Genomic DNA, 24,568 nt, shown 5'->3' on the forward strand with positions numbered 1-24,568 from the left:
AGATGAGCTTATATACCTTGGGATGGTTAGGCTTTGAGATGAATGTCATGTCATAAAAGAATTAGTTTGGCATCGAAAGTCAATTGGCCTACAAATGAGATGGCTAATGCCTTGGTCTCACAAGTGGTACTAAATTCGGTCTTGTGTTCAAGTCACAGGAGAGTATGGCTAGGGAATGAATTATTAAGTCCCTAAAAAATCGGTAACTTAAGAAAATAAACCTCGAGATAATTAAACCTCAAGATGATTGTGATGTCGAATGCCATAAACGTCTTAACCTCATTCCTCACCTAAGCCAATTGGTTTTTAGGCGAGATGGCTAATATCTTAAGAATGAGCTTATACCTTTTCATGCCATTTGGCATTACACTCATCCCAAGGCATACACACATTTCAAGCTCATTTCTTTCCCAACACATCCCGAGGGTTCAACCATCCCAAGGCAACACTCATCCCCATTTCTCTTTTTGTGAGGGATGATTTCCAACAAGTTTCAATAAGTATGTGCCCATCACCCCTTTATGACATTCAGTACTATACTCATCCTTTTATGGCATTTAGCATTACACTCACCTTAAGGCTTAACGAGATAACTCATTCCAAGGTATACACACCCATCTTGGGATTCAAACATCCTAAGAGAGGCATTACACACAAGAGTTCATTTTTCTCAAAGAAAGCGGAATGGTTGATACCCTGAATCTAACAAACGGCATCAGAGTCTGACTTTTTATTTCATAAATGTAAGAAGATGAAAAGGCAAAATGGCTAAAGGGTCAGGATTGATCCTTTCATTGTAGTAAGTAGGGTGATTAGACGAAAATTTTTTATTAGAAAACACAGCAGCCACCTTATCTAATGAAGAATCCAGGTCAAAGAATCCAAGCTCTTGTTATAGAAAACAGGGAAAAGAGGTAAAATCAGGGAGCCAAAGGCTGAAAACCCAAGGAGTTCTTCACTTCATACACGACAGGAGAATTCAGATTTTGGTCCTGTGAAGATGTGCAATACTAGCCAGTGATGGATGCTTACAGACTTATACTAGTTGTGCTTTGACATTGAAGGTGTGTTTCTTACATGGGAATAAGAAATCTGGAGCGGGAATTTCATTCCTTTTTTCATTCATTGAATCATCATTGTGTTTTGATTACTTACTAGAAACGGGAATAGGAATGAAAAAACACGATGACAGAAATCAAAACCCACTCTAAAAAATGTCCATTCCTCCCATCTAAATGATATTCTCACTCACCTCTATTTCTATTCCTACTTCAATTTCTATTCTGGGGATTGGAGTTTCTTCCCATGCAAAACAAAGAATCAGGTAATTGGAGGAGCCAACACATCCAAGAGAGTTTTTCCTTATCTCTTTTACCTCTTTCCCAAACTCCCTCTTAATAAAAGCAAATCACCCTGAGAAATGTGTAATAGCAATTGGTGTCTTACAGAGAAAATATGCAAAAGTATCTGATCACTAGGGGAAGAGCCAAACTTAAAACAAAGGTTAAAGATGGGGTAGATGGATTGAGATGCTGCACCCAATGCTACATATGCTCCTTCATTTCTGTCAAAAAGTTCACTCCTGAGTACTTCTTTCTCGGTCTTTTGGCCGAAGTATTTAGCAGCACTGCTAACTCATGGATTAGTAAAGAAAGAAGCTAAGCATGGAAATTCATTCAACAAAACCGGGGCTGATCATACAAATAAACAAGCAGTAGCATGTTGCAAATATTTCATGCTGGTGACCGTCTAACCGTCAATGTGGTCTCACAAATGCAAAATACGTTCAACACGAATTAACAATGGGAGGACAACAAAGCACTGGAATGCTGCTGGTATTCAAGAGATTTACCCTCCTGAATGGTTACATCAGAAAATGTAGTCTGGACACTGGAGAGGAAACCGGCCCACTTCAACCTCAAATGCACTGCCTTTTGGGTCTGCCAATCTGAAAAACAAATAGGAAAAAGGTAACGCATCAATAAAATGCATTTTTGTATGCAAATGGTGCTACAACCTCATTGTAACATATCCAACAACAAAATTTTCTTTAAATTTAAAGTTTATAGCTGATGGGAGAATTAGTCCACAGGGTCTCTGCAGAAGGCACCCTAAAATACCATTCCCAGGCTGGTCAACAGATTGGATTCTGATTGATCGAAGTAGACAAACTAAAATATTCAGAAACAGGATAAATTGTACTGGTAAACATGGATCCTTCAAACTATGATTCATGTCAAATTTCAGATCTAAAAAGATGCTCAAATTCAATTTATGTGATAGATCATATTGGGAAACATACATGGAGAGACTGAATGCACGAACTGTAATCATTGGGCACAAAGAACTTAGGAACAAAAAATTAATCAATTTCTAATTTGGACGAAATTATAACTAAATCAACCCAATTTATTGACAGGCTCATATAGAGCACAATAAGAAGAAAAGAAAAAGCTTTTCTTTCCTTTTTCCTTTTTTTCTTTAATTTTTTTGGGGGGCGGGGGGGCGGAGATGAGAGGTGCTAAGAGTTCATTATCCATATTGAGATTTCATCAAAATATTTAAACCACATGGACTTCAATTAGTTTAATTAGTTTAGTAGTCAATATTAGTAAGTAACAAGAGTAGCAAATTACAGTAGCAGTACAATTCATACTACTAACAGCAAATGATCCATGTAGAACTTCAATTAGCTTATTCAGTAGTTAGATTCAACAATAGTAGGTTTTAAGCACATTTCTAAGCAGATACTGTCATGGTATATTGTTTAAAAGCTTGTAACAATATTGTTTGTACTACTCTAGCAGTAAATTATTAAGGATTTTAGCATTATCTCAATCTGTTCCCTCTCTTTATGTGATAGATCATATTGGGAAACATACATGGAGAGACTGAATGCATGAACTGTAATCATTGGGCACAAAGAACTTACGAACAAAAAATGAATCAATTTCTAATTTGGACGAAATTATAACTAAATCAACCCAATTTATTGACAGGCTCATATAGAGCACAATAAGAAGAAAAGAAAAAGCTTTTCTTTCCTTTTTGCTTTTTTTCTTTAATTTTTTTGGGGGGCGGGGGGCCGGAGATGAGAGGTGCTAAGAGTTCATTATCCATATTGAGATTTCATCAAAATATTTAAACCACATGGACTTCAATTAGTTTAATTAGTTTAGTAGTCACTATTAGTAAGTAACAAGAGTAGCAAATTACAGTAGCAGTACAATTCCTACTACTAACAGCAAATGATCCATGTAGAACTTCAATTAGCTTATTAAGTAGTTAGATTCAACAATAGTAGGTTTTAAGCACATTTCTAAGCAGATACTGTCATGGTATATTGTTTACAAGCTTGTAGCAATATTGTTTGTACTACTCTAGCAGTAAATTATTAAGGATTTTAGCATTATCTCAATCTGTTCCCTCTCTTCGCCCCTCCCAACCTCCTAGGGCACCTCCCTGTACTGCAAGAAAGGTATCTTCAAAAATACTACCATTAGACTGGAAATGACAAAAGCTTCTTCCTTGTCCCTCCTAAGGCATTAGGCTCCCTGTACAGAGAGATGGGTGTCTCTTACAATGATGCAAACAATGGAACCATGACAACAAAAACGACCTTGGAAAATTTGTGGACTATGAAGAAGAGACACATTGGTTTCATTGAACTTCCTAAAGAAGCTGCCTCTATTAATTCAAATTTCCTTTGGGTCAACAAAGATATCTAACTTGTGTAGATACTTATCTTATGCCTCTTGTTGAGAGAGAGAGAAAGAAGAAAGACCTTAATTCTCATTAATGTAATGATCTACTTACAATTGAGAAATATATATATATACAAGGCTAGGAGTCCTAACTACCATACATGTATCCTATATTAACAAGGAAAGGTTATATACTATAAATACATTATATTCAACACTCCCCCTCAAGCTGGAGCATATACGTCATATGCACCAAGCTTGTTACAAATATATTTAATCCTAGGACCTCTGAGAGATTTAGTGAAGATGTCAGCTAGTTGATCATTTGAATTAACAAAACTTGTAGCAACACATCCTGATGCGATCTTCTCTCTAATGAAATGACAGTCAACTTCAATATGTTTGGTCCTTTCATGAAAGACTGGATTGGATGCAATATGTAATGCGGCCTGGTTATCACATATGAGTTTCATCTGTTCATCCTTTCCAAATCTCAACTCTAGAAGAAGATGTCTCAACCATATGAGTTCACATGTTGCCAAAGCCATAGCTCGATACTCGGCTTCAGCGCTAGATCTGGCCACTACATCTTGTTTCTTACTCTTCCAAGATATTAGATTACCTCCAATAAAAACACAGTACCCTGAAGTGGAACGTCTATCTGTGGGTGAGCCAGCCCAATCTGCATCTGTGTAACCAACAACCTGAGTATGACCTCTGTTCTCGTACAACACACCTTGGCCTGGTGTACTTTTGATATATCGAAGAATGCGGATTACAGCATCCCAATGGCTATCACATGGTGACTGTAGGAATTGACTAACAACACTCACAGGAAAAGAAATGTCTGGACGAGTAATGGTGAGATAGTTCAATTTACCTACGAGTCGTCGATATCTCCCGGGGTCTCCTAAAGGCTCCCCCTGTCCTGGTACAAGTTTGACATTCGGATCCATAGGTGTGTCTACCGGTTTACAGTCTAACATACCAGTTTCTTCCAGGATGTCTAAAGCATACTTCCTTTGGGAAAGGACCACAGCAGAACTGGATTGAGCTATCTCAATTCCCAAGAAATACTTGAGTTTCCCCAAGTCTTTGGTCTGAAAGTGGGTAAAAAGGTGTTGCTTTAGTTTCTGAATACCATCCTGATCACTGCCTGTAATGACGATGTCGTCCACATAAACAACCAGATAAATACACTGCCCCAAAGAGTTATGATGATAGAAAACTGAATGGTCTGCTGTACTGCGAAGCATGCCAAACTCTTGAACAACAGAACTAAAACGGCTAAACCATGCTCGAGGAGATTGTTTCAAGCCATATAGAGAACGGCGTAACCTGCATACTAAACCAGACTCCCCCTGAGCAACAAAACCAGGAGGTTGCTCCATATAAACTTCCTCGGCAAGATCACCATGAAGGAAGGCATTTTTAATATCCAATTGATAAAGAGGCCAAGAACACATGGCAGCCATGGAGAGAAGCAGACGAACAGAAGCAATCTTGGCAACCGGAGAGAATGTGTCACCATAATCAGAACCATAAACCTGAGTATAGCCTTTAGCAACTAAGCGGGCCTTAAGGCGATCAACCTGACCATCAGGACCAACCTTAACTGCGTAAACCCAACGACAACCAACGGTAGATTTACCCGAGGGTAAAACAACAAGATCCCAAGTGCCATTAGAGTGCAGAGCAGCCATTTCATCCACCATTGCCTGTCGCCAGCCTGGATGGGAAAGAGCTTCATGGGTGCTCTTTGGAAGAGAAACAGAGGATATAGCAGAAACAAAAGCAGAATAGGGTGAAGATAATCGATGATAACTCAAAAAATTGTAAATAGGATGAGGATTACGAGTAGAGCGAGTACCTTTCCGAACAGCAATGGGTAAGTCATTAGGAGAAGGCAGAGCCGGGGTAGGTGAAGCCGAAGGGATAGGAAGTGAGTCAGCAGGTGCCTCAGCAAAAGGGAGAGGAGCAACGACACGAGGGCGACGATGATAAACCTGAAGTGGCCGAGGAGGCATAGCATCAGGTGGGGAGACAATGGGAATAGGCAAGACTTCAGAAACAGGAAGAGACTCAGAAGTGGTGGAAAAGAATGGTGAGTCCTCAAAGAAGGTGACATCAGCGGAGATAAAGTATCGATGAGTCTCAAGGGAATAACAACGATAACCCTTCTGAAGTCTAGAGTATCCCAAGAAGAGACACTTCATGGCTTTGGCGGAAAGCTTGTCCTGTCCAGGAGTGAGAATATGAACAAAGCAAGTACAACCAAAGACACGAGGAGGAAGGAAATAAAGTGGTTGGTCAGGGAAGAGAAGGGAGTGAGGAATCTGATCATGTAAGACAGAGGAGGGCATACGATTAATCAAATAACAAGCGGTAAGAACAGCGTCCCCCCAAAAACGAAAAGGAACATTGCTATGGAGGAGGAGAGTACGAGCTGTCTCAACAAGATGTCGATTCTTGCGTTCAGCTACCCCATTTTGTTGAGGAGTATGAGCACAAGAAGACTGGTGAAGAATCCCATGATGAGACATAAACGAAGTAAATGGGGCTGAAAAATATTCCCTGGCATTGTCACTGCGTAACACACGAATAGAAACATTGAACTGGGTTTGGATTTCAGCATAAAATTTCTGGAAAATAGAGAATAACTCAGCTCGATTTTTCATTAAAAATAACCAAGTACATCGAGAATAATCATCAATGAAAGTGACAAAATACTGAAATCCTAAAGTAGACGCAGTCCGACAAGGACCCCAAACATCAGTGTGGACAAGCTCAAAAGGAGACTTTGCCCGATTATTCAAACGCTTTGGGAACGAGACACGAGTATGTTTCCCAAGCTGACATGACTCACACGGAAGCGACGATAAAGTGGAAAAACGAGGGACCATCTTCTGGAACTTGGAGAGACTAGGGTGGCCCAGACGATTGTGAATGAGGAGAGGAGCATCAGTGGAAATGCAAACTGCAGGAGATGAATCCGAGGTGAGGTGATAGAGGCCTTGAGACTCACGTCCTATGCCAATCGTCTTCCCCGTACTCCGGTCCTGCAAGGTCACAAATTTATCAGAAAAGGTAATAGAGCAATTAAGAGTACGAGTGATTTTGCTGATGGAAATAAGATTAAAAGGACATTCAGGAGTATAAAGGACAGAAGTGAGAGGTAGAGAAGGCAGAGGAAGGGCCAAACCAATACCTTTAGCCACAGTTTGAGAACCATTAGCTAAGGTAACATTAGGTAAAGCAGAGGTAGTAGTAATAGAGGAGAAAAGATCCTTATTACCAGATAAGTGATCAGAAGCTCCAGAATCTAGAATCCAGGGTCCAAGAGAAGATGTGTGGGTAAGGCAGGCAGAGGCATTACCAGGCTGGGCAACAGAGGCAACAGAGGCAACAGAAGCCTGAGATGCGGAAGAGCTCGGAGCTTGAGGCAGCGGAGAATCAGAGGACTGGGCCACATGGGCAGTGCGAGGAGGTCGTCCATGTAACTGATAGCAACGATCGCGAGTGTGGCCAAGTTTATTGCAATAGGTGCAATGAGGACGTTGACCTCTACCTCGGGTACCACTACGGCCTCCTCGAGAGTTAGTTTGAGAAACTAACACAGAAGAATCTGAAGTGCTATCAAATGGCAAAGTCTGAGTGGAGGAGATACGGAGGAGGCGAGCAAACACATCATCCAAGGACGGAACTGATGAACTACCAAGAATCTGATCGCGGACAGGCTCAAGATCCGGACGGAGGCCAATAAGAGTAAGAACCATGAAGAACTTGTCAAGCTGTGTTTGTTGAGCCCCAACATCAGGAGTAAGAGGCATCACAGTCAAGAACTCCTCCTTAAGAGAGGCAATCTGGCCAATATAAGTAGATAGATCCAAGTCCTGTTGGCTGAGATGGACAATTGCAGAAGCCACCTTATAAAGACGCTGGATATCATTCGTATATAATCCTTTGGCCTGAGTCCAAAATTTAAAACAAGTTTTGTAGGCCCGAAGATGAAGAAGAATCTTGGGATCAACCGATTGCCATAATACACTACATAACTGTGCATCTATCTTCCTCCACTGTACGCGGTCAACCTCAGGGATATCTGCCTCCTGTGTAATCAAGTGATCCTCATATCCTTGACCCATAAACCAAAGTTCAACAGACGCAGACCAGGAAAGATAATTGTCACTGCCAACCAATTTCTCCGAAGTAATCATAGGAGATCCAGATATAACAGCGGAAAAAATGGAATTTTTAGTAGTCATATCTACTTATCTGAAGAATGAAGTATGTTTGGATCGAAGAGAGCCCTAATACGGCTTCAGATTGCGGCGTGGCACCACCGAAAAAGGGAGACGGCCTCAGATCGCGGCGTGGTACCACCAGAAAGGTAGAAGAACACTTCCCAAGGCACGTGCAGGGATTGGAGTGGAGAAAAAGTAGTCGGAGCTTCGCCGGAAAGGCTGTTTGGAGGGCCGACGGAGACAAAAATCCCCAAAAGAGGTATGTGCAGGGCTCGGATGGGAGAACCAGGGAGGTAGGGAGGCTGGTCGGCGTCAGGCGAAGCTGGAGGAGGAGGCGCGTCGCCGGAAAAGGCCTCACGCGCCCTCACGCGCCGGCGCGTGAGATTCAGTCGCCGGCCGGAAATTTGCGCGTGGACGGCGCGTGGATGGGATTTTGGTGCCGGTGCCTTCACAAAAGTTGTAGATCTCCTCCAGGCGCTCCTTCTGGTATAGTCGGTGTCGGAAAAATACGTCGCCGGAAAAGTCGCCGGAAAAGCTCGCCGGAAAATTCGCCGGAAAAGTTCGCCGGCGGTGAGTAGTTTCTGTCGACGATCCGAATGACCGGAAAGTATTGGAAGATGAGAAAGGTGACCGGAATGAAACACGGTCACCGGAAGGTTTCCCGGAGTTGATGACACGGGAAACAAGAAAGAATTAGGTTTTCTTCCTTGGCTCTGATACCATGTTGAGAGAGAGAGAAAGAAGAAAGACCTTAATTCTCATTAATGTAATGATCTACTTACAATTGAGAAATATATATATATACAAGGCTAGGAGTCCTAACTACCATACATGTATCCTATATTAACAAGGAAAGGTTATATACTATAAATACATTATATTCAACACCTCTGTTCTCCAAACTTGTATAATCATGTCCAGCACTGCACCTGCACAGTACCCAATGCCACAACCACCAAAAACAAAAAAATTCTTGGCTCCACCCCTGCACAAACTGAACCCTGTCCATGTCCTCTTCTACAATAAGAACTAGAAAATCATATTAAGACAATCATTGCCACCAAGCAGTAGCCTTGTCAGCATGATATCATCTATTACCTTGCAGACCTTCTACAAGCAGAAAAAAGAATTTAAAAACTAGGTCAAAGGATGGTCAGACTGTGGCCACAGTGGAAATAGAGCACCAGCAAAAACTTGACATATTCAACTTAACCCAAAGAAGCCTTAGATATTCAATCCTTGGTAATGGTATCTTTTCTCATTGTCTCTACTATTCCCTCTGGCCTCCTATTCATCCACAATAAATCGAAAGATTCTCTCTAGCTCATGTTTAATTCCCTTTGTTTTGGAAGTAATTCTTTTTCTTTACCTGTTTCTTCCTCAACTTCCCCCCCTTTCCGCTGCTGAGGTTTCTTGCAATTTCCTAGTAATGTGCAACAATATTCTGTGTAGTAGACAAGGTCACAAGGGTAACAAATACAAGCATACTAAAGACTTGAGCCATTAGAATTTGTCAATTCTGAGACAAGGTACTTATTAGGTCAAATAAGTACAATAGATCCCATAGAATGATATGCCCATATACAGACTAATGTCAACCTAACCACTTCCGTGAATAAAATGTCATTGTTTTTAATAGAATGGCTTGAAGATACACGCCACTTCAAATTTGGCATATAACCCTGGTTGGTAGAGAAATTATCTATATCATTCCACATTTTCTCTCTAGGCACTTGGGGGAAATGAACAGAAGAATGTGAGGATCACCCAATCAGTTCTCATTTAGGCCAGGATAGAGGCTATCTGTCTGCCTTAATACTCTGCTGATTGATATTTGAGAATAATCATTGCAAACAAATTAGATTCTGCAGATAACTTAAGCACCATTAATCTGTTATAGCTGTATGCTGCTTTGACCCATTTCAAGCAGCTCAGGTTTGGTGATTTATCCAGTTAAAGATAAAGAGTCAAGTTCATAAAAGAGGACTTGTGAGGTTTAATGTGGACTACCTGCCAGGAACAAATGTGAAAGCACCTTCAATTGAACCTTGGGATGATGATAGAGGGGTGCAACTTTCATAAACAAATTCTTCCCCCCCAGGATACAAGAGTGGATACTGCAAATACAAGAGAAGAGAGGTTAAAATTTCAGTTGTTTGTTTAAAAGGAATAAGTTTAAGGATCCAAATACTTGTTAAAATAAATTATGGCCTCTTTAATATCAGATCATGAAAACTAAAAAACCCTGGTGAGAACATCAGAAAGCTTGTGGTCTTTAGTATTTTAAAAACCATAGTCAAGAATAATGTAAAAGGAAATGACCCCATTCCACCTCAATGATATGCACAGTTCACTGATGCAGCTAATCAAGGAATTCAACTTGATTTGCATCAGAAGGCAACCACCAGAAATAATTGAGTTAACAAATTATCCTAATTAAGAAGTTTTTGCTTCACAACAAAAACAACCTTACAAATTCTACTATCTGAGCAGAAAGAAGACAGTTCAGAGTTTCAGTCAGGGACCATTTAAGGATCAAATGATCATTGATGAGTCCAAAGTTGGCGCATGAACCGAGACTCCATCAAGTTTACCATAGGGTCATAGATTTTTTTTTTTTTTGATAAGCAAGTGAGAGTAATGTATTACGAAAAAGGCGCTAAAATAGTGACTTAAGATGTACAAGAAAGAGAGACTCTCCCCCTTATAGTTGAAACAAAAACTGACCAGACAAGATGTACAAAAAACAACCCCTCCCTCACCGGGAACCCACTCAAGCAATGCAATCATTAGCGTCGAAGGACCGTCTTTTATAAACAATTTAGACTCTGACCAAAGCAAATATACAAAAAAAGCTTTCAGCTCTTGCACAGACAGTACACCATTATCAAAGGCAATCTTGTTCCTTGTCTTCCAAACTGACCAAAACAAGCATAAAGGGCCCACATTCCAAACTGCCCTATGCTTCTTACCCACACAAGCCCCTTTCCACCCCAAGAGGATTTCCCTAACCGAGGAAGGAAACACCCAATGCACTCCAAACAGAGTAAAGAACAACTTCCACACTTCCCTTGTTTTTTCGCAATGGAGAAAAAGATGGTCAATGGATTCCTCATGTGCTTGGCACAAATAACATCTATTTGCTAAAACCCACCCCCTCTTCTAAACTTGGTCCAAGGTTAAAACTTTTCCCCATGTCGCTTCCCAAGCAAAGAAACTTACTTTCAGTTGCACACTTGAGTTCCATATTATCTTCATTGGGAAGCACCTTGTTGATTCCATCTCTAAGGCTTTGTAAAGAGCCTTTACCAAAAACATGTCATTCTTTGATTCCCTCCACCTCACCCTATCCTCCACATCCATGATCACACTCTTCCCACTCAAACACAATAACAGATTTTCCACCTCATCCATCTCCTAATCATTAAAAGGCCCAGAGAAACAAGGGATCCAACTTCTCCTGCCCCCCCTCCCTCTCCTTCCCCTCTCCTTTTCCTCACTTTTTGAAGCAGTCCAAACATCTTCCACCAAAGCCTCTTTCAACATAGCTATGATAAATAAGGCAAGAAAAGAAACACATAAAGGTGTAGCTCCACACCACTTATCCTTCCAAAAACTCACTCTCTGCCCATTTCCCACCATAAAAGAAAATCTAGAGCTAACAAGGTGCCTCAACTTCCTAATTGTTTTCCACAAGCCTACACCATACCCCTCCCTTACTTCTTGAGAACACTAACCTCCATGTTCCCATATTTCCTCCTTATTACTTGATTCCAAAAAGTCTCTTTTTCATTTGCATATCACCAACTCCATTTGCGAATGAGAGCCTTATCAAGCATGGCAAGGCTTTTCACCCATAGGCCCCCTTTTCTCTTGTCTAGACAAACTATCAACCATCTTACCAAATGAGGTTTTTCTCCAGGGCCCCACCTCCCCACAGAAATCCCTCTTAATCTACTTCAATCTCATTCTAACCATTCTAGGCAAATGGAGGATAGACATAAGATAAATTGGCAAACTAGATAACGTGCTTCGTATCAAGGTGATTTTCCCACCCTTTGAGATATATTGGCGCTTCCACATAGCCAATCTTTTACAGAACCTTTCCTTAATTCAGTCAATGTGATATCCTCGAAGTATCGCTCCATATGCCATAAGAAGTTGTCCAACTCCTTAGCATCCCGCTTGCCACTAAACCCTTATGGCTTCGGCACCTCCACCCTAGATGCCTCCTATGTGGCCATGAACCGTGCCGACACAGCAGCCTTGTAGATGACCAACTCCTGCCTAACCTCCTGGTCTCGGGACTCCATTTGAGTGGCCAAGGCCTCTATCCTTGACTCCATGCTAGCAAGCATGCTCAAGACCTTTTCTTGGAAGGACAAAAACTCCTCGCGCGACATTGGCTAAACCTATGAGACTAGCATCCCCTCACCAAGGTTTTAGATTTGTTTCCTAAGATCCTTCATACCCTTCTCCATACCTTACTCGATCAAGTCCAACCCCTCCCGAGTATCCGCCATGGCTAGTTCCACCTTGGCTAACCTTACCTCCATGTTGGCAACGGCATCACGAGACTTATCCTTCCTACCCCTGCCCCGTGCAGTAGGCTCGGTCTCCCTTCCATGAGTTTGCTCACTAGTCTCATCCACGTTGGAGCCCGACATGCTTCCTTTACTATGCCCACTTCGTAGCCGCACTCTGATACTAACTGTCACAAACTCGGTCTTTTCCTAAGCTTGTGCGGCACTTAGACAAATCAAGACACTTGAACTTGGTAAGTTAGCCTTACTCCCAATGTTTAGCTTGTTAGACTAAGATGTTCACAACTTGGAAGCTTTAGAAGGCGTAGTAGGCAACTCTTAAAGAATGGAAGCTTAACAAGTGCTTTAGGAACTCACTTGCTTGGTTAGGAAGTGGTTTGGGTGGTGTCTTGGCCAAATGAGGGCCTCACTTATTTATAGGCACCTTAGGAAGTTTCTGGAACCTTAGAGGGTTCCTTACAACTCAAGAATAATCTAGAACATCCTACACAATTCTATGTACAAGTTTATGTACAAGAATATACAAGAGATCTCTAGAATTCTCTAAAAAGCCTTAGACTCCTCTCATGCCTTCCACCATAGTGTAGAGATATGTGGACATCTCTAGGCATGTCTAAAACCTTCCACACTCTTCCCACCAATGGCTTAGTGTAGATGGCTCCAGGAGTCTCTAGAATTTTCTTGCCCTCTATATAACCCCATGAGGAGAGTCATTTGAAGCATCTTGTAACATTAAGCAGGCTTACTAGAGTCAAGAAATATGTTCATCCCATAACTGTTAAACATTTCTTCAATATTTTTCTTCTTGTTCCCATTGTATATAATTCCTAAGTCATTTTCAGGCTATATAGGTGGCAGTTAATGCTATTATGCAACTAGGAGAACGACATGTTTTGTTGAATGGGAATTGGACAAGTTATTCATTCTCAAATAAGGACTTGATTTAGAATTATAAAAGGGTCTAAAACATTTATCAGTTCCATAGTTAGAACTCTTGACATGCTGAACTGTCTAAGCATTACAATGCTCGCTCAGATATTTTGTTGCAGCTCTTATCAGATAGAGACCTTGAAACTTGAGGTTGACATGTTGAACTGTCTAGGCATTAAGATACTCCCTCAGATATTTTGTTGCAGCTCTTATCAGAGAGAGGCCTTGAAACTCGAGGTTGACATGCTGAACTGTCTAAGCATTAAGATGCTCCTTCAGATATTTTGTCGCAGCTCCTATCAGAGAGAGGCCTTGAAACTCGAGGGCTAATCTAATTTGAGTGATTGCTTTGGATTAAAATATTTTCTTAGGTTCAGAAGTTTGCATTTTAGAACCAAATTCCCTCGTGTGAAACAAAATCAGAATTCATAATCATTCCCTAAAGCAGACATAACCAATCAAAGGATTAAAAAAACAATTAATGATACTAGAGGATGTCTGTTAAAAAAAGTGGGAGTAATGGTTTGAATGGATCTCCATCTTGGATACAGGCACATCCACAGCATTAATGTCTATATCTGACCAATATATACTTTTCAAAAGAAAATGGAAGTTCCAACATCATTGTAGGGTTCCACATAATTATGCCAGCAGGAAAAGTTCCTTCATGTCTTCATGCTGGCTTAGTTTTCTATTCTGATAAATCCACAAATTACATGGAAATGAAAAACACCACAGGATTTTCAAAATAAGTGGAAACAAGAATTTTCATTTCTAGTAAACTTCAACATAGTATCTAATTGAAAATTTGCTACTGCAAGAAGATCAATTAATAGAACAAAAGCTTACCTTTCCAATAACAGCTTCTCCATTAACATCAGATACAACATGGTCATTTGCACGGATGATCCAGTGCCTCCAATTCAGTTGGCAGGAGCCAAAGGATGTTCCATTGACAATGCATCCCTCAGGCAGGAGGCGCATACGGATTGAATAAGCAAACAGATACTTATGAGATTCATCTAAAAGGTTACAACCCTCTGGAATGAATACAGCAGAAGCGCGAACCTAAAATGGGGTGCCATTGTCAATTTTCATATAGCAATAGGAAAGACGACAGTGGTTGTAGTAGGAATAGGAAACAAAGAACTCCCAAAAGTTGACATAAAAACACCCTTCCATCTTCGCATCTTTGCTAGAGAGCTTACTTGATAATGTATGTCAACTATAAGGAGTGATAAGATTTTGCCTACCGATGATTTCAATACACCTCAGACTATATAACCTGACCCAGCATCCTTTATTATAACCAGCCAAGTGTAGAATCAAATCTCACTTAGGTCCTTTCACCCAATTTAGCATGTGATTTCCTCTTGATAGTGTGGTTGCGTGTAGAATTGCCGAGAGAGAGAGACAGACAGATAGACACAGAGAGAGAGAGAGAGAGAGAGAGAGAGAGAGGATACCATTTTCATGAAACCCACTCCTGCACCCCAAGCCAAGAAAAGAACTAAAGAAAAACAAAACCTAAAGAGAAAAAATATTGGACAAGTGACTACCAGACAAAGAGAGAGAAAGAGAGAGAGAAGATGGCATTTCCGTGGAAACATAATCCCACACCCCAAGCCAAGAAAAGAACTCAAGAAAAACAAAAGAAAACAAAGGGAAACAATATTGGACAAGTACCTGAGAGAGAGAAAAATAGAGAAAGAGAAGATGGCATTTCCGTGAAACGTACTCCCACACTCCAAGCCAAGAAAAGAACTCAAGAAAAACAAAACCTGAAGAGAAAAAATATTGGATAAGCGGGTACCTGAACACCATTGGTTACTGCAGTGGAACAGAGAGGAGATTCTTCTGGGAACAAGTTGATACTTCTGATCATTCCTTCCTTACGGAGTTTAATAATGCCATTTTGTAAGCGACGAACATGTTCTTCTAACCATAGCAGCATCGCATCCTGCTGTTGACCAGTGTTCATGTCATGCATCGGACTTATCAGTGCATTTGGTACACAAGGAATCATTTCTCCAGCTGATACAAGACTCCTGGTACCAACATAAAGTTGACCAGTGGTACAATTGAGGAAAAAAAACTTTCCAATGTATGTGGAAGAAGCAGCCACAATAACATACTTAGATGTTGTGGAAAAACCTAGCTGGTCTGTAATCTCCTTTGTTTCCAAGATTACCTGACGCAAAGGTAACAAGCACACATTTACAAGGTGGTCATAAAAGCAGTAACCTCCTATGATGCCCAATGAACTGCCAAGAGCGGTTCCTCCAACATCGTCTGTCAGCTCTTGACCATCACAGAAGCGATAGAGAAGCCTTGTTGGAAGAGGCAATTTCACTTTCAAAATGTTCTCCAACGCTTCAATTTCAACTTCTGTTGCACCCTTTCGTAGTGTAGCATCAGCCTCCGGGAAATTTGCACTCAACCAGTTTTTAAGTCTATCCCAACATCTTTTCACCCGTTTGACAAGGGGCCATGGGTACATACCAAAAGATTCCCGCCATAGTTGATAAGTTTCCTGGAGAAACAGGTCATTTGATAAGCTTCTGGGTAATATTCAAAAAGGAAGTAATAGTATTAGTTAGATGAATCAGAATTGTATGATTACTTATCAAAAGAATAAAATAAGTAAAAAAGATGACTGGTCCAGCTGCAACTTAGGCCGGTTATCAGTTAGAACCATGTATCAAATGGACAAAATCCAGGAACATAAAAAACATGATTGTTAGGCTGCAAGTTACTTAGGGGCCAGCCCAGTGTACATTTATCAGGCCCATACCTGGCTGAACCAACACAGCCTGCATTCCTGGGCCCACTCCCCCAAGACCTAACACATAAAGTTAGGATCTTGTATCCTAAGTGTTTTTTTTTTTCTTTTTTCTAAGTTTTACATAAAGTTACATGATGACATATAATAATCAAAAAACCAAAAAAAAAAAGAGATTAAACACCAAATACAAGAAAATATATAAAGGCAAACAGCTAACATGGCTAAGGATCCCTTACAAGACGAAAAAAATAGAGAGAGAATTCAGATCCCACCTCGCAACTGGAGATCCAGAAGAAATAAACTCCACAACATATCTTTTAGATTACAAAATACGAACTAATAACATAAATGTAGGCCATATTCCATCATCTACATAACATGTAGATTTTTTTTTGATAAATGAGCAATCATATATATTAGAAAAGGCTAAAAAGCCACATGTATACAGGGAGTATACTGACCAACCCCAAACAAGGCTGGAAAAACAAAAAAACTGAACAACCTCACCCACCCTCAAGTGGTCCCAAGCCACTCCAAAAAGCCTAACAGAGTGTAAGTTTCCTCACCAATGTATACCCTAGCCCAACTCCACAAGTTACATACAAAAGAATTCTTAAATTTCTGAATATCTAAGGACCCTCCCCTGAATACTATCCTATTCCTTTCTTTCCAAACCGTCCAAAATATGCACAACGGGATGGAATTCCATATCTTTTTTCTTTTTTTCCCCACAAAAGAACCCCCCCAACTACGTAACACCTCTATAACTGACTCTGGGAATACCCATTGAACTCCAAAAATGGCAAGGGAGATCTCCCAAATAGTTTTAACCACTATACAATGTACTAAAATATGATTTGCATTCTCCTCTTCGCATCCGCATAGATAGCACCGATTAGGGAGCTGCCATCCCCTTCTTTGAAGCTTGTCCAAGGTAAGGATCTTCCCCCATGATGCCTCCCAAGCAAAAAAAGACGCCTTTGTTGGAACTTTATCCAACCAAATACGTCTATTAGGAAAAGCATCGGCTGAGGGGCCACTCAAACTTATGTAGGCCCCTTTGGCCCCAAACACACCGTTGCCTTCCCGCTTCCAACTCACAGAGTCCTCTTCAGGAGCTATCCTGAAATCCTTCAGAAGATACAACAAGCCACCTATCTGCTCCATCTCCCAATCATTGAGGTCTCTGACCAATCTGAGATTCCAACCTCCTTGACCCATACTAGAATCCCATACTTCACAAACTTTGGCATTCTTATGGCCCGCCAAGGTAAATAACTGAGGATAGGTTTGAGAAAACGCCTCATTGCCACACCACTTGTCCGTCCAAAACAAAACTCTAGTCCCATTCCCCACCTTAAAAACCATGCTCTCCCAACACCAATCCGCCTCCTTCATGATCTCCCTCCATAACCCCACCCCATAAGGCCCACTAACTTCCTTAGTCCTCCACCCACATCCCTCTTGACCATATTTCATCCCTATCACCATTTTCCAAAGGTTATCCTTTTCATAGGCATATCTCCAAACCCATTTACCCAATAGTGCTTTGTTCCATACATCTATCTTTCGGATGCCTAAACCCCCCTCCTCCTTAGGCCTACACACCACCTTCCAATTGATCAAATGAGCTTTCCCCTCTAAACTTCCTCCCCCCCACAAAAAATCTCTTTGAATTTTTTCAATCCTTCTTGCCACAGCCTTAGGAATACGAATAAGGGAAAGGAGGTAGATGGGTATGTTGGCCAACGTGCTCTTAATGAGAGTAATTCTTCCCCCCTTCGATATATATTGCCTTTTCCACTGAGTTAGTCGTCTTCTCATTCTCTCCTCCACCCCATCCCAAGGAAAGGAATTTTTGTGACGGGCTCCAAGGGGCAGCCCTAGGTACACAGTGGGAAGAGCCCCCAAACTGCAACCTAGCTCAGCCGCCAGCTCCTCCACCTCATCAACTTCCCCCACCGGAAAAACAGCACTCTTAGCTAGGTTGATTCTAAGGCCAGAGGCAGCCTCAAACCAAGCCAAAATCCAACTCAGATTGGTCAATTGTTCTCTCTCAGCTTTGCAGAAAATGAGAGTGTCGTCAGCAAAGAGAAGATGACTAACAGACAGCTCTTCCCCCCCTCTCCCCCTCATCTTACATCCTGAAATAAAACCCCCCTCACCAGCCCGTCTAATAATGTTACTAAGCACTTCCATTCCCAATACGAAAAGGTAAGGAGAGAGGGGGTCTCCTTGCCTCAACCCCTTTGAATTTGAAAAAAACCCAGCTGGAACCCCGTTGATTAAAATAGAGAATTTAGCAGTAGAGATACACCACCACATCCATTCCATCCAACGAGCCCCAAACCCCATCTTCCGAAGAACCTTCATAAGAAATTTCCAATTGACGCTATCATAGGCTTTTTCGATGTCCAATTTGCATAACAAGCCTTTCTCTTTTCTTTTATACCAATAATCAATCACCTCATTAGCTACTAGGGAAGCATCCAAAATCTGTCTCCCTCTCACAAAAGCATTTTGGTCGACTGAAACCACCTTATCCAGCACTTTTTTTAGCCTATTAGCTAGGACTTTGGCTAAAAGTTTATACAAACCCCCAAGCAAGCTGATTGGCCTAAAATCCCCCAAGTCTTCAGCTCCACCTTTCTTAGGAATGAGGACCAAAAAGGTTGTGTTGAGAGACTTGGCAAACGACCCATACTCAAAGAATTCTTTAAACATATCCACCACCTCCTCCTTCACAAAGTCCCAGCAGTCTTGCCAGAAGGCCACGGTAAAGCCATCCGGGCCTGGGGCTTTGTCACCCCTCATCTCCATCAGAGCAGATTTGATTTCCTCCTCAGAGAAGGGCACCTCCAAACCATCAGCTTCCCGGGAGTTCAATTGATTAAACTGCAGTCCCTCAATATCCGCTCTCCACCCCGGCTCTTCTGAGAGCAGATTCTGGAAGGCATTCACTATCCCATCCCTCACCTCTTGGTCCTCAGACAGCAGCTCCCCGTTGATTACAATCCTGTCCAGCGAATTATTCCTACGGTGGGCATTGGCCATACGGTGAAAATAACCGGTATTCCTATCCCCCTCCTTGAGCCATAGCTCCCTTGACTTCTGCCTCCAATGAATTTCTTCCATTAACACCCATTTATAGAAGGCATCCTTGGCTTCTTTTTTCTGCTCGGTTTCAGCTATAGTCAGGCTTCTCTCGCTTTCCACTCCATCCCAGTATTCCAGCTGCTGAAGGGCGGAGTTTTTATTAACCTCCAGCCTGCCAAACACCTCCTTATTCCAAATTTTAATATTGTGCTTCAAAACCTTCATCTTATAGGCCAATCTGAAACTAGCCCTTCCTCGCACCTCAATTCCTTGCCACCACCCCCGGAGAAGACCCTTAAAGTCGTCCTCTTTCAGCCACATATTCTCGAATCTGAACGGAGTAGGGCCCCCCCTTATCCCCCCACCCATCAGCAATATAGGAAGATGATCGGATATGGGTCTTTGCAATCTGCATTGGGTTACCCCACTGAACATGTCTAGCCACTGCCGAGTCACCAAGAACCTGTCTAGCCTCGCCCAGGATTGGTTATTCCTTCCCCCACTCCAAGTGGCATTACCCCCTTGCATAGGCAGATCAGTGAGTTCTAAATCCTCTACAGTTTGGGCAAAACTTCTCATGGCCCCAGATAATCTTCCCTGACTACTCCTTTCTTGCTGGGACAAGATGACGTTGAAGTCCCCCCCTAAGCACCATGGATCTTCCCACAAGCCTCTAATTGCCCCCTAGTTCTTCCCACAAACACTCTCTATCTTCTCTGGAGAAAGGTCCATACACCCCAGTAAAAATCCAAGTCATCCCATTTTCCACATTCCTAATCCTACAGGAAACAGAAAATTTTCCAACCTCCGTCTCCATCACCTCCAGCGACCTTCTATCCCAACACACCAAAATCCCTCCCGCAGTGCCCACTGCGTCTAAAGCCACCCAATTAGACCACCTACCCGACCCCAGACTTCTCACCAGTCCCTCCGACAAAGCCTGAATTTTGGTCTCCTGGAGACAAAAAAGATCCACCCTCTGACTTCTGATCATTGCCTTAATAACCCTTCTTTTGGCGCTGTCATTGGCCCCCCGAACATTCCAGCTTAAGATTCTTAGCTTCATTTAAATTCCATAATTTGGCACCCCCTTGTTTGTCCTCCATCAGTTTGCTTCTTCCCCCCTTCGTAGTTAATGGAACACTCCAATCTTTTTAATTCTCTCTCAAATTTGGATTTCTCCAGACTGTTCTTACTATGAACTCTCTCCCTTCTCTTACGAATTTTGATCAGGAATTCCATAATGTCCTTCTCCAGACCTTCTGTCGAAAAACCCAAGAACGCACTAAATCTGGCGAAATCACTTTTCTCCCAATTAGGCTCCCCCCCTGCCTTATTTACTCGAGGTACTATCTGATCAGAACCCAACTCCTTTCCATTATCATCATTTCTAATTTTGTTGACCTCCACCAAGTCCCAGCATTCAACAGTCTCTGACACTGGGGTTTCCAATCCCATGATCATTTGGATCGGCTGATCGTCCTCGCCCCTCTGCTTTTCTGACCCAGAAAGGTCGCAAAACTCCCCCACTGGAGTCCGACCAAAACAAAGAGAAGGGGAAGAAGGATACACCGGGACTAAGGAATCGGACCGTACATACCTCGTATAGATAGGAAGTTGAACCTTGCAAATGCGCATATTCAGGACTGGTCCAAGCTGCTTTTAATAGAAGTAGACTATATTCCTTCATTCATGTTACATCACATGCACCTAGGAAGTTCAACCTTGTAAATATGCATAAGCAGGACTGATCCAAGGTGCTCTTGATAGACCTCAACACATAATAAATATGCATATTCAGGAGGTTGAGCATTACTTGATGGCTCTTCCTGTTCAAAATACCAAGCTAAAAATCAAAATGAATGAGCTTGTTTAGTTTACCATTTTCCAGACTTTTCTTACATGAAAAGAAAAATGCAATAAAACACCACTTTTCTGGATTTCCCAACTGATTAAAAGGTTGCACCAATGCTCAGATATTCCATTCATTGGCAGTGGTTATTTTTGGCCATCTGTATTTTCACATCTAAGAAAGCATTACTTACCAAAGGAACATAAACATGATCGTTCACTATTTCTAGCATTCTTAATGAGAAATCTTACTTACAAAAAAAAATTAATCTGGGAAAAAAGGCACTCCAGTGTGGGAGTTTCTTATAGACTTGAGTTATGCATCAGGAGAAATGATCTTACATGAAATTCCCATTTTACATTCACTCAGCTAGCATCCCAGATGGAAGCTTATATTTTGATAAAGACCCTGATCATGTGCAGAATCTCTTAAGTCTGTGTGTGTGTCGGTGTCTAGGGGCAATTTCTTAACTGCATATATTTGTCTTATAAATAAAGACTCAATTTTCATATTAACATGTAACACCATTTCGATCTTTGAAACCATAACTCATATTAGCTACTCAAGTAAATGCAACTATGACTTTTCAAGAGCAAAACAAGACATGGAGACTGTTTTCTCATCAGGCTTCCATCATTTGGCATAGAAGATTTCCATTTAACAAAAAATGGAAAGTGTGACACATAGGGAAATGTCAAACTTTTCAGTATACCATATTGCAAACTTGGTACACAAAATTTCACAGGAAAAAAAGAAAAAGAATTCATGTTCCTAAATTCCAATACCTAAAAATACACACATCCAAATTACATATAACTCAACTATTTACTCTGCAGAAATTACATTCATAACTTCTGTCGCCTCACCCGTTATGCCAAAAAACCCAGAATTGATGTATTTACTGATTATACAATCTAATGACCAATTGAGCAATCCAAGACACTTTCACCATATATGCATGTGTTTGTGAAGGAAAATGACCCAAATTCATAGAAGTCAAAGCATATGAAAGAAAAATGAGAAAGCTACATATAAGACAAACGACAAGAAGTCTCAAACATCATATCAGTACGATAATCTGAATCGACCATAAAGGGAACCAAAGTAGAAGACCACAGATTAGCGATAAGTAGGAAATTAGCCAAAATAAAAAAAAAACACTTCAACAGCATGAATTGAATCTGAAGCAAATATAAAGAGAAACAAAGCAGACAATCACGATAAATCTGAAAATTTGAAACAAGTCACTGCAATAGTATGGACTGAAACTGCAGAGGAAATAAAGCACACAATCAGATTTTTTTTTTAAAATTGAGGAAAATCGAAAAAAAGAATTCGAAAAAATTAGAAAAACAACCTTGAAAGAAGGAACGGGTTTTCCGATAGGATCGATAGGGACAGAGAGTCCGAGATCTTGAGAGCAGTGGTTGAGCCAAAGAGACTCTTCGGATGCAGAAACCCTAAGCTTTTTGCTGACACAAGACACCGCTACAGTGTCTTTGGCGTCCAATTTGGATATAATTGCATTGATAGCCAAGTCGCCCAAGTCCTCCAACCCCATTTCCATGGCGCTTTCTATCTCCAGTTTCTCACTCTACTTTCTCGCGCTGGTTTGTTTGGTGAGAAAGTTAGTGGTGTGTAATATACTACAGCCTAAGGACGAACGCCATCAATCCAAGGGCGTGTTTGGGAAGACGTCGCTTTTGTGGTTTTAACAAACGGAGAAAATGGACATCCCTTTAATAAGTTTGGGGCAAGTGTGCTTCCTTATTAACAAAATCTTTGCACATTTCAAAGCTTTTAATTACTATCAAAATATACTAACTACGTTTGGTTGGCCGGATAAAATAGACATTTCCATAGGATATTATATCCGATGGACATAATATTATAAGGTAACATTTCCGATCCATATCTTTGGTTTGTGAAATGAATAAAGGAAGATAATATGAAATAAATATTATTAATCAATTTTAAAATTAAAAAATTATATTACATTCCAATATTTTTTATTTTAAAAAGAAAATTTCCTTACCTTTAACAATAGTCAAGATTAAAATATTTAAACTTTATAAATATTTTTTTTATTAATATTATTTTATAATATATTTTATAAAAAAAAAAATAGTTGTTATTTTTTAACCACAAATTTAATTTTATATAATCTTATAATTTTATTTATCAAAATAAATAATATAAATAAATAAATTTTTGATATATGAGATATGCATATTCTACATCTTAACTTAGAATTTACATATTTCACGTAGATGGAATATTAAATATGCAGTATTTAGAAATTATTGTTGTTTTCAAAACATAAAAAGTGCTTTTAATTTTTTCGCCCAAAAAAATATATATATTTCATTTCATGCATTAGTATAGTGTCCTCCCGGTATTGCTCGAAAATACCCTTGGAGTGCCTTTTTGAGTGGCACCCATACCAGCTAACAAGGCAATGGCACAGTAGCCTCCTTTAATTTGACTTTTAAATTATTACTTAACCAGCTTATAACCAATAATAAAACATAAATTAAAAATTTATTGAAATGTAATTTCCCTATTTAGATTAAAAGAATATATATGATGACTTAACCTAGGTTTTAAACATATGTAATTCTCGTAACCTAAATTAAACATACATTAAAATAAAAACTTAAATGAGTAAACACAGTAATTAAACCTTAACCACTGAGATTTCTCTAGTGGAGCCTTAACCTTGATGTGTTCGAGAGTTTGGCCTACCCATTTCTCCATCTATGTGTGAGGTTCGTTGGTTGCAACGTCGATATCTTGTTGACGGGAAGGAAGTAGCAAACCACCTCCACACCCCCTTCAAATCTATGGTTGTTCTTATTGAAATAAATCACAACCCTACTCTTATTTGAAGCAGAAGGTACCCTCTTTTTTTGTTCTTTGTGTCAAGAATTAAGGTTCTTTGGTTTTAATTAGTTATATAGTTATTGAATTGTTAATTTTTTGAAGTCTTGTTATTTGGATTTAGATGAATTCATTTAACACAATGTCTTATTTGAAATAATATTTTACCCATTCATTTCGGTATAGTCAAAATTCATTTAAAAAATTTATCCATGTGATCAATCTTATTATCTAGGTAAGTTACAAAAATTCACCTCATATTATCACTCAAAGCGATTGTGATTCTAGAAAGCGTTTTTAACATTTCGAACACTTGAAAATTTTAATCATTCAAGTCTTAAAAATACTAAAAATGTTTCATAAAATCATTGTCAAACATGCTCCTAGTTTTATTCTTAATTTTTTTTTTTAAACAATGTCAATCATAATGAAATATATCACTTTCTTAAATTATCCCCTTCACTGGCCATACACAAATTGGATATTTTCATATGAATTTCCCAATCCAATTTTTGACCAAAGCTCTTAACAAA

General features: G+C 40.3%; 1 protein-coding gene across 4 annotated transcripts; it reads right to left on the reverse strand.

Moving 5' to 3' along the window:
• Positions 1-1,398: 1,398 nt before the first annotated feature.
• On the reverse strand, positions 1,399-22,839 carry LOC117914559 (F-box protein SKIP16-like). 4 transcript variants are annotated; one of them, XM_034829916.1, is made up of 5 exons: positions 22,513-22,833; positions 15,236-15,955; positions 14,272-14,490; positions 9,959-10,065; positions 1,399-1,948 (listed from the first exon to the last, which is right to left on the reverse strand). In XM_034829916.1, exons 1-5 carry the CDS (start codon positions 22,720-22,722, stop codon positions 1,870-1,872), a joined length of 1,335 nt encoding a protein of 444 aa, XP_034685807.1. In that variant the 5' UTR covers positions 22,723-22,833; the 3' UTR covers positions 1,399-1,869. The 4 variants fall into 4 exon arrangements, with proteins under 4 accessions (XP_034685807.1, XP_034685808.1, XP_034685809.1 ...); XM_034829917.1 differs by lacking the exon at positions 9,959-10,065 and having other exon boundaries at positions 22,513-22,839; XM_034829918.1 differs by lacking the exon at positions 14,272-14,490 and having other exon boundaries at positions 22,513-22,834.
• Between the last annotated feature and the right edge of the window lie 1,729 nt (positions 22,840-24,568).

Source organism: Vitis riparia, chromosome 5 (genome assembly GCF_004353265.1).
Source record: "Vitis riparia cultivar Riparia Gloire de Montpellier isolate 1030 chromosome 5, EGFV_Vit.rip_1.0, whole genome shotgun sequence".
NCBI lineage: Eukaryota > Viridiplantae > Streptophyta > Magnoliopsida > Vitales > Vitaceae > Vitis > Vitis riparia.

Coding starts and splice junctions, on each gene's coding strand:
- LOC117914559 (XM_034829916.1), bottom strand. CDS start 22,722: ATGGAAATGGGGTTGGAGGACTTGGGCGACTTGGCTATCAATGCAATT. Junction 15,956..22,512: donor AACCCGTTCCTTCTTTCAAG/GTTGTTTTTCTA, acceptor CTGTTTCTCCAG/GAAACTTATCAACTATGGCG. Junction 14,491..15,235: donor CAGTAACCAATGGTGTTCAG/GTACCCGCTTAT, acceptor ACCCCATTTTAG/GTTCGCGCTTCTGCTGTATT.